General features: G+C 33.3%; 1 protein-coding gene across 1 annotated transcript in view; it reads right to left on the minus strand.

Annotated features, from left to right (window-relative positions):
* The window catches only part of LOC138329062 (uncharacterized), a 15,635-nt gene extending 1,317 nt beyond the window's left edge, over positions 1 to 14,318 (minus strand). Inside the window, exons 1-3 of the mRNA XM_069275786.1 lie at positions 14,169 to 14,318; positions 1,811 to 2,021; positions 180 to 391 (exon numbers count right to left, since the gene is read on the minus strand). Coding sequence (XP_069131887.1) covers positions 180 to 391; positions 1,811 to 2,021; positions 14,169 to 14,232 — 487 coding nt within the window. The 5' untranslated portion in view covers positions 14,233 to 14,318. The remainder of the gene's footprint in view (positions 1 to 179; positions 392 to 1,810; positions 2,022 to 14,168) is intronic.
* Positions 14,319 to 17,595: the final 3,277 nt, after the last annotated feature.

Raw genomic sequence — 17,595 nt, forward strand, 5'->3', positions numbered from 1 at the left:
ATTAAAGTACTTAACAATATTAAGTGTCGTGTATTTTGTCAATATTTTTTTGTTTTATGTTTCATAAGGGATGTCGAACAATATACGTATGTCATATTTTGCTTCGAGGCTATGTAACAGAACTAGTCTGACTGATTTATCCCTTCAATAAATCTAAAGCTTATATTGGTACAACTCACTGGTGTGTGAACAGATCCCTCCATACCCTTGCCCACAGGATATGTCAAACCACTTCCCAGTGCTCGTTCTGAATGCTACACATTCCTCCCCTGGTATGGGGTTTCCTGACTCCCAGTTCGTGTACGTCAATGGATCTCCCTCGATTGTTTCATAAACGTAAGCGTTATCGATGTAATAGTTTTTAACGTTTATCGATGGCAACGTGTTGTATCTGATTAAAACAGAAAAATAAAAAAAGCTGCTATAGTTGTACATACCTGTACAAAAAAGTGCACATACTTGTACAAAAACAGCCAGACATGTACACACGATGTCGATATTTATCGTACAAGTGTGTGAAATGGGATAAGAAATAACATTTTATAAGTTAAATATTATTTTATTCTAATCCTAACAACAATGCGTCCAATTAAGTGATATGATGCACAGTTATATGATTATTTCAATTCTTTTATTACCTTGAGCCTTTCGCGTATCGGCTCATCGGTTTGAAACAAACACATATACAAATACAATACACAAAAACCACACTCACATATGCTCTCGCCATACTTGCATACACACTGACACACAAGCAACCCTTATAAGCACACATAAGGCTAGTGTAGATGGATTTTGCTAATATTTAACTTATAAAATTTTATTTCTTATTTTATTACTTAATTTAATATATTTTGCTAAATTTGACAACTCTTTTTTGTTCCTTGTTTCTAAAAGTTGAATTAATTTGTACATACTCGGACTAATGAAATAATGTTTCTTAATAAAACGCTTTCTTAAAGCTAAATAACATTCACATTTTGAAATAAAATGAAACTCATCTTCAATGTCCTCACTGTTACAATATCTGCATGTTCTTTCATTTCTTTCTAAATTGTCATACCTTCCGGTTTCAATGTTTAATTTTTGAGATGACAATCGCATTTTTGTTATAATTTTGAATTCATGACACCAATAGGTTATGTTAAATAAGGTTGTAAGCAGAAATTTTGACCAATAAACTTGTACAATTAACACTTTGAAGACGAATCATTTTTTTCTTTACATTTCTGCTTGAATATATCACATAATTTACATTTTATAACATTTATTATATAGTCAGATGTATATACATCCCAAAACTGCCACAAATACCCTACCCCTATCCCAAATAATTCATTTCCCACTCCATGCAACCATTCACTTCCATTTTCTAACATTTCCTGATAGCAAGCGTTCAAAACACAATTGTCAGTCTGTTTTAATTTAAATATTTGAAAATTTTAAGTTTTCTCCCTATTTCTAAAGGCATTCTTCCTAATTCTTGATATTCCATAAAGTTTGCTGAATTATGAATGCTGGTTTCTGCCATCTCGCACTGTCTCATTGTTTCATATGATACATATTGATGTTACTTACGTCAGCATCTACTTTTAAACATTGTGTTACAGTTCAAAGGTTATACTCATAAAATTATGTCGAATCGACTCAAAACTCAAACTCAAAACTGTTTCTTGTATATATGGAAACATTTCAAATCCATATATTTGTAAAATGTAGTATTAAACATAAATTAAACATGAATTACAAGACCAGTAATCTAGCAATCATTTAATTGTTGAATAAAATAAATCAATTGCCTCATACGTACCCAGGTATAGAATTCAGATAGGTGGTGACAAAGGCATTGGTTGCGCTGTCCGGTATGTAGGCCAGGCGTCCACCAGCGAGTACGCACTGATCATGCGCGGCAGAGGTACTCGGATAACCACTTAGGTACCAGAAGCACGTGCTCTCAGTACTTGTCTCGTAAGTTGATCCTATTGGTGGACAAGTGAACGCCAAAACGTCCAAAACTGCTGCTACAAAGGATGGTGAACAATAAATCATTACTCTAATTATTTAAGCATTTGTGTCAGAGGCGTAGGAATTGCACCCCCCCCCCTCCATTTCCCAGGACGAGTGGGGGGGGGGGCAAACATGTCTTTTTCGCCGAGTGAAATGTTCTTAAAATGCACATTCGAAAGGAAAAAAGGGTCCTCCTGCACATTTTTTGTGCAGAACGCGTTTCCTAAAACGTTCGAATGTTCGAACCTTAAATAATGAAAATTCGATACACACGAACTAGACTAAAAATGTCCATCAAGGAATTATACTATTTCAAACAAAATGTTTCTTAAAATATTAATTTGTTTATATGTCTTGGCAAGACAATCAATTCATTATTATTCTGAGTTACACAACAATGTGCCGATGGTGTGAATCCGGTATGTTCAGATCGAGCTGTGTTGCATGGTATGACGACACTCATAATTATCATTTCTAAATGCAGATAACTTTAAATCGAAAAATTATCGTGTTAAGAACGCTTTAAATCCATCAAAAGACATTGTAAAATTCATCTCGGCCATTCCAAATCGTAATTTTTTTTCTCGGGGGGGTGGGGGGGGGTGGGGGAGAGACCCCGAACCCCCAATCAACAAAATCTCACTCCTCCAGCGCTAGCAAATTCATCAAAATGCATGGTAAGACTCATCTCTATTTAGCCATTCTAAATCGTAAAAACTTTTCCCGGGGGAGACACTCGGTACCCCCTAAACACCAAAATCTCGCGCCTTCGGCGCTCGACATTTCAACAAAATGCATCGTAAAACTCAACACTGCCATTCTAAATCGTACATTTTTTCCCGGGGAAACCCCGAGCCCCCCAAACACCAAAATATCACGCCTTCGGCGCTCGCAAAATCATCAAAATACATCGTAAAACTCATCTCAGTCATTCTAAATCGTATATTTTTCCAGGAGATACCCCGGACCCCCCAAAATTGCAAGCTAATTTGTGTATTCATTAATTTTCTGTTAGCGACGACACAGTCTATAGATGTGTACAAGGATTATATGTAATAACATATGAAAAAGTATATCAATTATCTCCAGTGGGTGCCGCAAAGGGGGGGGGTGTTACGAAATATTGAGGACCTTTGTCATTCGTTTCATACCACTAATTTATCTTAAATATATCTGTTGATATGTTTTTCTTTTATATTGTATTTTTATCTAATATTAAAACGACATTTTTATTCACGTCAATTGCAATCTATTGGAATTTCATCCAATATGAAGACTATTTGATGATGTCGCTACAAAAGGACTTTTTGGCAATGATATAATTTTCTATCTAAGAACTTACAAACGGTATTCATATCTTGAAATTTCATCTAAAAGAACATATCAACTACAAAGTAAGAAAACTATGAAATATCTATTGAACATAGACATATCTCATGTTCTAAATAACTTCTAAATACTGAAACAATGTACACATAATAGTATTGCCTTCAATTCAATGTTTCAGTAACGTGATACATCGATCTGTACATTGGAGCATAACGTAAATTGAATGTATGGCAGAGTAAATAAGATATTGGAGATAATTGTATCAAAATTCGATAATTCGGAAGAATCAAGTGAATCAAATATTGCAGGGTTATACAGTATCCTTGTAAAATACTAACGCCTTTGTTTATATATCATTTCTAGTTCGAAACAATTTACTTTACTGATTATTTCTGTAAATAAAACTATAGTTACTGAAGCTGATTTGTTTACATTCTTAGGAATAATTGTCATTTACCATGGCTTGTTAATCATTTATCTTACAGATCGTTATGCGAAATTCCATATATTGATCTATTGTTTTGTAAATGTCCAAATATTGACCCTTGTTATGTAAATGTCCATATATTGATATATAGTTATGTAAATGTACCGTACTTTAATTTCACAGTCCATATTTGAGGCTAAATTACCATAAACACTGACAAAATAAGTTGTTGTTTCATTAGATGAATTGGACATAAAAATCCAGATTTAGTATGAAAACAAAGAAAAATGATTATAGTGGTACAGTTGTATGAAAGATAAAATCGGCGAATCAGAATGAAAACAAAGGAAAATAAATTATAATTTAGTTAAATCAGGCTGTGTTTGTTTGTTTGCTTTGCGTTTTTTTTGCCTGCGATTTGCAGTTGTACATACATATATCGATGTCATACAATAGGCGACTTCAAAGTAATAATTCTATTATTTTAGTTTTAAATTGAATAGTGTGTTGAATTATAGTTCATTACGTGATACATCTTATATATTCATTAAACTACTGATATGACTATGCATTTCTATTATATGAACGAAAACACCACCCCAATGTGTATTCGATTCACAAAACGTTTAACTCATGATTGCAACCGAGGGATAGGTGGGTCACGTGGCAAGGAGTTGGTCGTGTTTTGTTATCTCTCACGTTGAATTTTCAGTGTTTTTCATACGTATGGAAATTCATTTTAGGCCATGTAATTTGCGGACCTAACACTCGTCGATATACAGAAGAATCCTATCTTTCTATTCAGGAAAAAATGTTTTACTAGGACTTTTTGAACTGCATAATGGATTGAGCTCCTCACGTTGACTACTACTCACCAACGTACGTGCTATACTTTATGGACTTACACATTGTACATGTATCGTTGTGACTTTTCGTGACATATATTGCCAGTATTATAACACGAAGCCATGTCTGCAAGAGGAAAGACGGATGCAAGATAGTCTACACGTTGTGATTCGGATAGTGAGGGAAAGGAGAAGAAAAGTGTAGATCAGAGATTTGACGATATAACGAGTGCTATCTCTTAACTGCTCACACAGGGATATTTGGACAGTAAGCTAACTATGCTTAAAAGTGATATTTGCGCTTGGAAGAGAGAATCAAAGATCTTGAAGAGGAAAATGACGATTTACTAAAACGCGTGGAGAAGTTAGAGACACGGTGCGATGAGTTACAGGGTAGCATCAATGGCAAGATCAACGACCTTGAACACCATGGGCGGAAGGATCCCATCCGGATCGTGGGAATGGAGGATACCTCAGAGAGAGAATCTGTAGAGGAGTGTATGAAGAAAGCGGTGGACTTCCTGAACGACAAGCTGAATGTGGGATTGTGCAAGGGTGACGTGAATATTGCACATAGACTAGGGAAATTTCGGAGAAACAAACTAAGGAATGTGATCGTAAAATTCACAAGGAGAAGGATCAAACATGACATATTTCATAAGCACAGAAAGCTGAAGAACACAGGGTATGTGATTTTCGAGGACCTGACTAAAATTAATCTGCAGATTTTGACGGAATCCTACCAATTGAGTTCTGTTCAGAACACACATAGTGTAGACGGTAAGCTGTTCACGGTGCTACCAAATGGGACTAAACGCAGGCTTTTTCATGATACACCATTGAAAGATGATTATTTACGAAATGACAGTAACTTTGCATAAAGTATATATAGACAATTTAGGTCGGTTACGGACAATAAATGTACATGAATACTTTTTTACTTGTGAAGGTGCCTACTCAAATCAGTTTTGATTATTTTTGACTATTCTGGATTATTTATACGGTCCTCTAAGAGTTTTATATACTACTAGAGTCTGTATTCGGAATACCTCGGACCTCATTCTTGAGTCTCCAGATATGGCCCGAGTTTATCCGATAGTGCATTTCCTGTTTATCTTTCCCTAATGTTTTACTTTTTTTTAATTTTCAAAGTATAACTTCTTTGTAATCACGCGAGAGTTTGAGACTTTAGTTACTGTCTTGCGCAACGCTGTATCTTATTTTGACTTCTGGTTTCCGGTTAACGAGAAAGTTTCCCAACTCTCTATCACAAGAGTTCGCTGCGCTCTCTTTAATATGTCTATTCTAGTGTATACATTGTAATACCTTAGTACGTAGGTGGGTAGTAGGCAAGAACCCAGACCTTATTGGATGATTTTTTATCTTTTCTTTTCCTTTCTTTATATCTGTCTTTGAAAGGTAGGCTACATATCACATGATTTACTATATATTTTATTGTGGAAACTGGTTTGATTGTGGTTTTGGCCAATTGTCAAGGACTTTCTGATAAACTTAAACGTAGTGATGTTTTTATGTACATCTTAGAGATAAGCATTACAGTATTTATTGTTTGAAACTTTACTCCAGATAATGAAGAGCTATTTAGAAATGAGTGGGGATATGAGTCCTATTTCAACTCCTACAGGTCAAATGCCAGAGGGGTTGCTATAATTTTTTAATAATGATTTAGAATTTAAAGTATGTAGGGAAAAGAAGGATTCAACAGGTATTTTATTAGCTTTATATGTTGAGATAGAAGGCTTGTGAATGACATTAATTAATATATATGGTCCGAACTAGGATCAACCAGATTGTTATAACAAGGAGTATGAAGCAATTGATAACTTTAATAATCAAACAAACAAACAAACAAACAAACAAACAAACTTTAATAATTCATTGTAGTTGTGTGGGGATTTTAACTTAGTATCAAAACCTGATCTTGATTATGATGAAAACTATAAGAACATTATTAACCCTCGGGCCAGAAATATAGCTTTAGAGTTAATGGACAATTTTAATTTGATAGATATTTTTAAAGAACAACATGAGGAAACTAGAAGGTATACATGGAGGAAGAACAACCAAATTAGACAAGCTCGTCTTGATTTTTTACTCATTTCAGAAAATTTCTTGGGTAGTGTAAATCATTCTTGTATAGACCAAGGTTATAGATCAGACCACTCTATGCCCAAAATAATTATTAAAATAAATAAATTTAAAAAGGTAAGGGTCTGTGGAAATTTAATAATTCTTTACTAGATGATGTTGAATATTTTAATAATTAATTGCATTGATACTGTTAAAAAGCTACATTTGTATATTGTATTCCTGTTTATGACATTGAACATTTGAATTATATTCCAGACTATGATTTACAATTTAAAATAAACGATCAGTTATTTTTGGAGACATTGCTAACGGAAATTAGTGGGAAAACTATTTCTTATTCGTCTTACAAGAAAAAACAACTGAATATTTGCGAGGATAGTCTTAAAAAAGTTTTTGAAAAGTTGAAAAGTATTGAAAAGTTGGAAGTTGAAGAAAATGTTAATATAGAAGAATTAGACATGAATAAAATGGAATCAGAGTCTATCAGATTAAGGGAATCAAAGGTAGTATATATAATTCACGCTTGAGCACGGTGGGTAGACGAAGGGAAAAAGCCTTCAAACTATTTTTTTGCCTAGAGAACAGAAATTTTACGTCCAAAATTATACCTAAGTTGTTTACAGATAATGGTGTTATGGCAAATCAGAATGAAATTTTAGAAGAAGTAAGTAGTTTTTATGGGACATTATATGATGTTCGTGTGCTTCACCGAAAAATATAAATTTATAACTGTTTAGAAGGGGAGATAACTTTAAAAAAAATTTTTTTAAATGTTATTGAAGGCAGGTTGGTCATTTTGTAGTCAGATCAATTAATTATGGGCATAGAACGGGAGAATTGTCTAAAACTCAAAGAGATTGAGTTATTACATATATTCCAAAAGCTAACAAACCGAAACATTTTACAAAAAAATGGAGGCCCCTATCATATTTGAATATTGTTTACAAAATTGCATCTGTTACTGTAGCTTATAAGATTAAAAGTGTTCTGGTAAAATTGATAGATAGCTCAGTTATGGTACTGCTTGGAAGCTACTTGTTTATCTTTATAAACATTTGTACAAATACATGTATAGGTTGAGTCCATCAAGATAATGTCTGCAAACTGCCAGGGTTTAAGGGATAGAGTTAAACGTAAAGATGCTTTTTCGTATTTCAGAAATCAAAAACACAATATATGCTGCATACAAGATACACATTTCACCGAAGACATTGAAAATATTGTTAGGGCAGAATGGGGGTATAATTGTTACTTTAGTTCTTTCAGATCTAACTCTAGAGGGGTGGCGATCTTAATAAACAATGATTTTGAGTCAAAAGTCTTAAATGAAAAAAAAGATACTGATGGTAATTTTGTAGCACTGAATATGTTGATAGGGGACAAAACTGTTACCTTAATTAATATATATGACCCAAATTTGGATAAACCAGAGTTTTATCAGCAAATCATACATGCAGTACAAGAATATAATGAATTTGTGTCATTTGTGGAGACTTTAACTTAGTACTCAACACTAGTCTGGATTATGATAAGAATTATAGAAATATAAACAACCCTAGAGCTAGAGAAAAAGTTATAACATTAATTGATGACTTAAACTTAGTAGATGTATACAGAGAACACCATCCTGAAAACAGAAGATATACATGGAGAAGGAGTAATCCTATTAAACAAGCCCGTTTAGATTTTTTCCTAGTTTCAGAAAATATGGTAGGAAATATAACAACCACAAACATTGAACCTGGATATAGATCCGACCATTCCACACCAACAATCTCAATAAAGTTTAATGAGTTTAAGAGAGGGAAGGGACTCTGGAAGTTTAATAACTCGCTCTTATATGATAAAAATTATCGGAAAACAACAACTGATCATATTTTAGGTATTAAAATACAATATGCACATATTACTTATAATCCTTTAAACATACACACTATTTCAGATGAGGATATCGAGTTTCAGATTAACGATCAGCTTTTTTTAGAAACGCTTCTACTAGAAATAAGGGGGGGGAAACCATATCATTTGCATCATATAAGAAAAACACGCATTCGGAACAGGAAATTAATCTTTTAAAAACAATAGTTGATTTAGAAAGTAATGAAGAGGTAAATGTAGAAGACCTAGAGGAGAAAAAGAAAGATTTAGAGAAAATTAGACTTACCAAAATTAGAGGAATTATTATTAGGGCAAAGGCAAAATGGGTAGAGGAGGGTGATAAACCGTCAAATTGAGAATAGGAACTTTGTCTCTAAAATTATCCCTGTGATAGAAAAAGATAATGGTGAAATAAATCGAAATCAGAAAGATATACTTGGAGAAATAAGTCAGTACTATAAACAGTTATATTCTAGTGACTGCAATATTGAAAACATTAATCTAGATGAATTTTTGAGTGAATGTCCAGTTCCAAAGCTAAATTATGTAGATTCTATGACATTAGAAGGAAAGATCACATATTCTGAAGCATCCAACACTTTAAAACGCACGAAAAACAACAAAAGCCCTGGGTCAGATGGATTTATCGTAGAATGTTTTAAAATTTTCTGGAAGCAGTTAGGAACATTTGTTGTTAGATCAATAAACCATGGTTTTGAAAATGGACATTTATCTTCAACACAAAGACAAGGAATCATTACCTGCTTACCCAAGGGAGATAAGAATGCTACAATCTCTACCGGGAAATCCAAATGGAATAATTTATTTAACTTTGATGATGATGTTTGGAAACAAATATATAACATTTGGTTTGTTTAGTTTTACGTCCTATTAACAGCCAGGGTCATGTAAGGACATGCCAGGTTTGTTGGGGGAGGAAAGCCAGAGTACCCGGAGAAAAACCACCGGAGTACCCGGAGAAAAAAAAATATATCCTTTTGGTGCAACTAAAAATTCAAAACTACATTGGTTACAATATAGAGTCAACCAACACATTTTAACATCCAATTCTTTCCTGTCTAAAATTGGGCTTACTGAAAGTGCTAATTGTTATCGTTGTAAAACGGAAATAGAGACAATAGTACAATTGTTATGGGAATGTATAGAGGTGCAGAATTTTTTAGTTAATTTTGAATCCCTATTAGATAGATTAAGTATCCCATTCGCCTTTAACGAAGAAACATTCATTTTTGGATTATTTAATCAACCAATACTACATAATAGGGTAGACAATATGATTATTTTAGTATTAAAACAATACATATATAGCACAAGATGTTATCAAAAGAATTTATCAGTATGTGCCTTAACTAAACTTATAAAGGAAGCATACTTCACAGAAAATATACTGCGGTCAGCAAAGGTGACATTCATATTTACAAATTAGACAATGATTGGAATAAATGGAATAGCTTAATCAATATGTAACCCTAGTTCAATAATTTTAAAAAGAAATATTAACTAGTAAATCATAATTAAAATTTTCAGATACACATGTAACATAAGCTGTATCTTCTGAGATCTTTCTTACCATAACTCTCTCTCTCCTTTCTCCCTACCCTCTTATCTATCCACTATACAAATCCTTTCGCTTTCTCCTCTTTTTTCTCCTCTTCTTTAGAAAAACAACAACACTGCATTTTCCTTTTAAAATAACTGATTTAATACGATGTCTCATCACATAATCTCAAGATATCATATATATAATGCATGTCAGGTTTGTATTGTATATTAGACTGACTATGAATATAAAAGTATGTATGAATCGATAGCAATAGTGTGAATGTTTGGATGAAAGAGAGTAATTACGATGTCATATTTAATTATATATATATATATATATATATATATATATATACATATATATATGATGCCAACCAATAGTAATGCTTGTGCTAGAGGCAAAACTGGAATTGAAGAACAATGGGTCATTTGAATGATTACTAGTAGTACAAACCAGGGAGATTGAAATCGGTGATGAAAGAATGAGATGAATGATGTATAATATGTATTTCAAAATGATTATGTACAATGTGTTGTTTCTAAAAATAAAAAAGATACAAAAAAGTGATAGATAACGATCAAACAGGTTGTCTTTCGGGTAGATACAAGGTTGATTTATGATATAATGCATTATGCAGAAGAACACGATATTCCTGGGATGTTATTAATGATAGAGTTTGGAAAAGCTTTCGATTCTGTATCATGGGATTTTATTGAACAAGTTTTTTTTTTTGGGGGGGGGGGGGGGGGGTTGGTAATAGTATTTTGTCTTGGGTTAAAACTACATAGAAATGCTTTCTCGGTAGTTAATCAAGGTGGTAATTTGTCTTTTCCTCTTAATATTAAAAGAGAATATCATCATGGAGATCCAATGGCCCCTTACTTGTTTATACTATGTGCAGAAATTTTGCTCATTAGATTAAGAAATAATGATATTACAGGTATATAATATTAAAATATTACAGGTATTGGTATCGATAATTGTCAAATACTAGTATCACAGTATGCAGACGACACATCAATTATATTAGATGGATCTGAAAAATCTTTGGCTGGGGCAATTAATGAATTGGACAATTACTCAAAAATTTCAAGTTTGAAAATTAACATAGAAAAAATTGAAGTAGTGTGGATAGGTCGTTAAAAGTATAGCCAGGACTCATTTTACCCACATTTAAATTAAATTTAAGTCTCTGATTAAAACTTGGAGTAGAAGGACTTTGACACAAATAGGCAGAATCCATATAATTAAGTCATTGCTTGTATCGCAACTTAATTATCGTACTATTTCGCTTCCAATCCAAACTAACTTTTTTTTGAAGAATTTAAAGTCAATTCTGTTTCTTTTCTTATGGAATGGAGTGGGTCAGATAAAATCAAGAGAAATATTGTTGTTCCAGATAACATGAATGGAGGCTTGAAAATGATAAAGAGATATTTGTTCACTAAAATTGAATTGGATAAGGATACTATTCCAAACCAATAAAAAAAGGCAATCTATTTTTAAAACTTATATTGATATTGATATGTTGGCTAACTCTGGTAGCGAATATATTTACGTATGTATAAACAAATGTAAAAACCAGTTTTGGAGGGATGTCTTAAGATCATGGCATAGACTTAACCAACAACAGGAAAAGATGGAGAACACTGAGTCAGTTTGGGAAATACCGCTTCGGTATAATAAAAAGATATGTATTGAGGGGAAACTATTTTTTATAAAAAAATGGTATTAAAAGGCGTTGTTAATATATTTGATGTAATGAAAGATCCATCTTTTTATTCTTTAAATGAATTCTCACAGAACTACCAGATTGCGAAAACAGTTTGCAATATCACGGCTTTACATCAGTCATTAAGAAGGTGATTTCTGGTTTGGATTTGAGTAATGATAGAATTGTCTGTTCCTTGATACCATCAAATTTAAGATAATTTTTTCGAGTGACCTAAAATGAAAGGCTCAAAGATGTTTTACAAAAAGCTTTTGAAAATTAACACAACACTTTTTAGTAAAAGAACACGGAACTTGATTTTTGATGATTTGAATGATACTGATTGGACAAATATATATAAAATGCCTTTCCAGGGCACAAAAATTACAAAACTTCAGTGGTTTCAGTTCCGAGTGGTTCATCATATTTTGACACAAATTCTTTTTTATTTAAAATCGGTCTGGTTAACTCCCCTCTTTGTATACTGTGTAATTCTAAAAGAGAAACTAATAACATATTTTATGGTAATGTTTTGAGGTACAGTCATTACTACAAAGTTTTGAAACATTCTTACAGGCTTTATTAATTCCCTTTGCTGTAAATAAAAAGTCATTCCTATTTGGACTGATCTCTGATAATCATCTACCTATAAATAGGGTTGATAATTAAATGATTATAAATATTAAACAATATCATTATAGGATACGCTTTCATAATTCAATACATTTAAATTCTTTGATTAATACAATAAAACCGTTATAATGTTCAAAAACATATTGCTATTGAAAAGGGAAAAAGGTAAAAAAAATGATACAGGGTGGAGTAAGTGGAAAGAAAACGTCTTTTAAAGCCTGTTTCAATGCTTCTTAATTATATATTCTGCTGACTTATTATGATTTTTAAAGATATATGTATTATGAGAGTATTTAAAATTGTTTTACGAGGTCGAATACCACAATTCTGTTAGCCTACCTTCCCCCTTTCTTAATCTTTATCTTACCCCCTTGTTATACTTAAGTGCAATATACCTCTATCAATACATGTACTATACGTCTAATTTACTTTTACAGTTGTGTGACTTATTAACTAAAAGTGATGGCATGAACATAAAATAATGGGGAGTGTCATATATAATTCATGTTGTCAAGAGACATTTTAATCATACATGTAGATCTGTTTTAGTGTTTACACATACACATAAAATACAATATTTTACTTTATTATTTTTCTGAATTTTTTGTCACTTCTCATTGGTCAAAAACACGCGACGTGATCACCGATATAAACTATATTGCACGTTTTTGCCGGAAGTAGTTTATAGAAAAAGTATATTGCACGGTTATTTTTAGATAAAGTTATCGTTTGCGTTACCAAAACGCTTAGTCTTTCTGGCGCTTTGAAACAAACGCTTTGAAGACCTGAGTTTGAAACGTAACCAAAAAATGTGACAGACGACGTTGATTGTTTCGGATTCTATCAAAGATGATGATGACTTCCAACCGATGACTACAGTTTAAGCTTTAAATTTTCAACATAAACACGGTAGGAGATTAGGAAATAATCGAAAAACATTCCTTAAGCATCTAGAGCCATTGAATAGTGAATACGTTTGATGTTTATTTTTTAAATTCCACCTAGGCTAGTTACAACATTATGCCTACGTACATGTGATATTATACAAATATAGTATTTTGTTTCGGTCAATACATGGTTATATCGACTACAGAAAAAATATCGACCTCTGACTACGTCCTCAGTCAATATTTTTTCTTAGGTCGATATAACCATGTATCGACCTCATCAAAATATTATATTTGTATAATATCACATGTACGTATACGTAGATATTGTATATTGCACATGAAAAGGAAAAAAAGAAAATGTTAGATACATTTGTCATGAACATTGAAATATTGACTATAAAAAGCAAACGATATGATGTATTTGGATACGATATATAATATATAATCTTATATGTAGCGTTTATCAAATATTTGAAAATTCTACTGAAAGCAAGGGCTTAAGAATTCAAAATGACATTGGTTCACGGAATAAATAAAAATATGTCAATAAAATTAAAACTTAATATGAATTTATTTACAACAGTATAAAGTTTGATCGAAAACAAATCATTAATAAAGAACATGTAAAACAATTTGTCATAAAAAGTAAATTTTGCAATGCCAACAGAATAGATAAATAACTGTACTAATTTTAAAGTAATTTTTCTAGAACCAATTCCCAGTTAATAACAGAAATAGTATAGTATATATAAAAGTAATTTTTTCTACTAACCTTGAAACAAGATTAAAAGTTGGATAGTCGGACTACCAGGTGTGAATGGTATTATTGTAGCCATTTGGTGATGACACTAAATCCAAATCCTTTACACGTGTAATGTCTTTCTGTGTGAAGTTCTAACCTTTGTATGAGGTACTTTAGTGGTTGAAGTGTTTTCAACTATACAGATGTGTCAAACATTCACCGCCAATTAAATAATAATACAAATATTGATTAGCATTTTCCTGAATTAAAGATATATACGTGTATATACATAGTATCCACATGGGCAGACCAATTATCTTTAAAGATCGCTTGTTAGTTTGTTTATATAAACTGTGAAATTGACCCATTCCCGACTCCGCCCCTTTTTATTTTTGACCAATGAAAATAATTCACTCCTTGACCCCGGTACTGTCGGCACGCCCCCCGCCATTAGGTCGGACACATTTGGTTTGACATTCGGTAGCAACATTTATCGATGTTGAGGTGGATTCGCACATGTAACAGACTCCACGATTAGCTGGTTATTGACAAAATCGACATACACGTTTTTGTTCAAAGATACGTTTTCGTAAGTTTTTTTTTAATTATTCTAAGTTAGAATAAGAATAGTGATATAGCTTATTTAGATATATGTACGAAACGATCTATACGTAGTGAATCAATGCAAAACTTGACCAGTCGGTGAAGAGCAGACGACATGTAGCTTGATCAGTGAGTAGGCGTACTACTGTACGAAAGCCTTCATGCAGATCAATCAACAGTGACACTAGTGGCCTATGTGCGATATCAAGGTATAGAGAAGTTATGGTTGAGGGCAATACTTAAAGCACATGTAACTTGAAATAGACTTCAGCAATCAATGATCACATGGCACATTTAATTTTACTTCCCCATGAAAATGTATTTAGTTTGTATCCGCGGTGGTGGTGGTGGGGGTGGGGTGGGGGGGGGGTGCTGATATGCGGGTAATATACATCAATTGAAACAGGGTTTTGAGAATAACTGTAGGAAATAAATAACACCAAGGATTTTACAAAAGTATCTTTCAGCAGAAACGTACTTGCTATCACGTCTCTTAGCTTACCTGTCAAAAGTCATAACAGCAACCACAGGAGTATGACGTTCTGTCAATAATATATGCATACATATATAAAAGATACTCATATATACTATATAAAAACACCAGGAATGAAATGAATCGCTGGCCAAAATTTTCACCACCTTCGGTAAAAGTTCTGTAAAAATTGTTCTGGGCAAGGTCTGCATGTGTCACCGCGCCGAATATACATAAAGATGTTATTCTTCACATATATCAACACTAGCCTGTTCACAACCCCATCACAATAAGTTTAATCCCGTGTCACGTGAAGTTAGCACCGTATTCTGAATTCGGGATTTGGGATTCGAATAACGAATCCGGTGCCAGCACCTTATTCGGGATTCAGTAAAACGTATATAGATATCATTTAAATACTTAAAAGCTGTGAAATACCTCCTTACTACGTATTTCGTTACTCAGTGTGAATAACGAATCCGGTGTCAGCACCGTATTCGGGATTCGGGATTCGGGATAACAATAAGGAATCTGGTGACAGAAACTTATTCATTATTTAGTAAAACGTATACAGACATCATTTAAACACTTGAAAGCCGTCAAGCATTTCATTAGATCGTATTTCGTTATTCAGTTTGAATAGCAAATCCGGTGCCAGCACCTTATTCGGGATTCGGGATTCGAATAACGAATCCGGTGTCGGCACCTTATTCGGGATTCAGTAAAACGTATCTAGACATTATTTGAATACCTGAAAGACGTAAAACAACTCCTTAGATCGTATTTCGTTATTCAGTTTAAATAACGTATACGGTGCCAGCACCGTATTCAGGATTCGTGATTTGTGATTCGGGATTCGAATAACGAATCCGGTGCCAGCACCGTATTTGGGATTCAGTAAAGCGTTTATAGACATTATTTGAATACCTGAAAGCCGTAAAACATCGTATTTATATATTCAGATTGAATAACGAATCCGGTGCCAGCACCGTATTCGGGGATTTGGGATTCGGTATTCCAATAATGAATCAGATGCCAGCACCGCATTCGGGATTCGGGATTCCAATAAAGAATCCGGTTCCAGCAACTTATTTGTCATTTAGTAAAACGTATATAGACATCATTTAAACACTGGAAAGCAGTAAAACACCTCCTTAGATCGTATTTCGTTATTCAGTTTGAATAACGAATCCGGTGCCAGTACATTCAATCCATAAAGGAAAAGAAACGAATTTTCGTTTGCACTTAACATTCATGATTTCGCCAGTCTCTAGGCCAAGCCCCATCATAATATATGATACAGCAAAGGAGAAAGTAGGAATAGATTAGTAAATATGCAGATGAATTAAAATATATATTCATTTTACTAGTACTTAAAAGTTACTAAAGGCTTTAAGATATAACTGTTGATTCAATGTATTTCTGGATAAAGCACACATTGCAGAATATAGATCATAACTAAGGCGATTACTTCCCCTTGTTAGCAAAATAATATACATAAACATTTAGTTTACGATTCAATCTAAGATTAAGTTGGATATCTACTTTTAGGAGAAACAGGAGTCAATTAAATGTCATCTTTCAGTTATGATCTAGGGTAAAATAGAAAGAGGTGACAAACATCTTCAACAGAGCTGCAACAAATACAAGAGTTTAATTGACTTGCTTGGATTCTAAGTTAGCATAAAATAATGTTAAATGATCTAGATCCACTATACAAGTATCTAAAAGCATAAGTACATAATTTCTCAGCATAAGTGTGTATGGCATGACGGCTTGTTGTGCCGACCTCTTGATGAGAATCTGGAAGTACTCTTGATGAAGTGGCCCACACTGAAGCTATGATGACCGATGGAGTCTCCATTTTGAAGTTAGGTGAATCAACGTGCTTGTTAAAGGCACATAGATATATGTGTGAACTCCAAGCTCCGGACTTTTTGTGTGCCAGAAATATTCTTGAATAGAAGCAGCTGTTTGTGCAGTCCTCCATAGGTACCTCCTCGACCTCGACAAGAAATATGTCATCCTGAACGGCAGTAAGTGCTAGGACGCGCATGCGATATGGTGTCTGTAAATGATGTCTGTATACGTTTTACTTAATAACGAATAAGTTTCTGTCACCAAATTCCTTACTGGAATCCCGAATCCCGAATCCCGAATACGGTGCTGGCACCGGATTCGTTATTCAAACTGAATAACGCAATACGATCTAAGGGGGTGTTTTACTGTTTTTAAGTGTTTAAATTATGTCTATATACGTTTTACTAAATGACAAGTAAGTTTCTGGCACCGGATTCCTTATTGGAATCCCGAATCCCGAATACGGTGCTGGCACCGGATTTGCTAATCAAACTGAATAACGAAATACGATCCAATACATTC

The sequence above is a fragment of the Argopecten irradians genome, chromosome 8, assembly GCF_041381155.1.
Source record: "Argopecten irradians isolate NY chromosome 8, Ai_NY, whole genome shotgun sequence".
Lineage (NCBI taxonomy): Eukaryota > Metazoa > Mollusca > Bivalvia > Pectinida > Pectinidae > Argopecten > Argopecten irradians.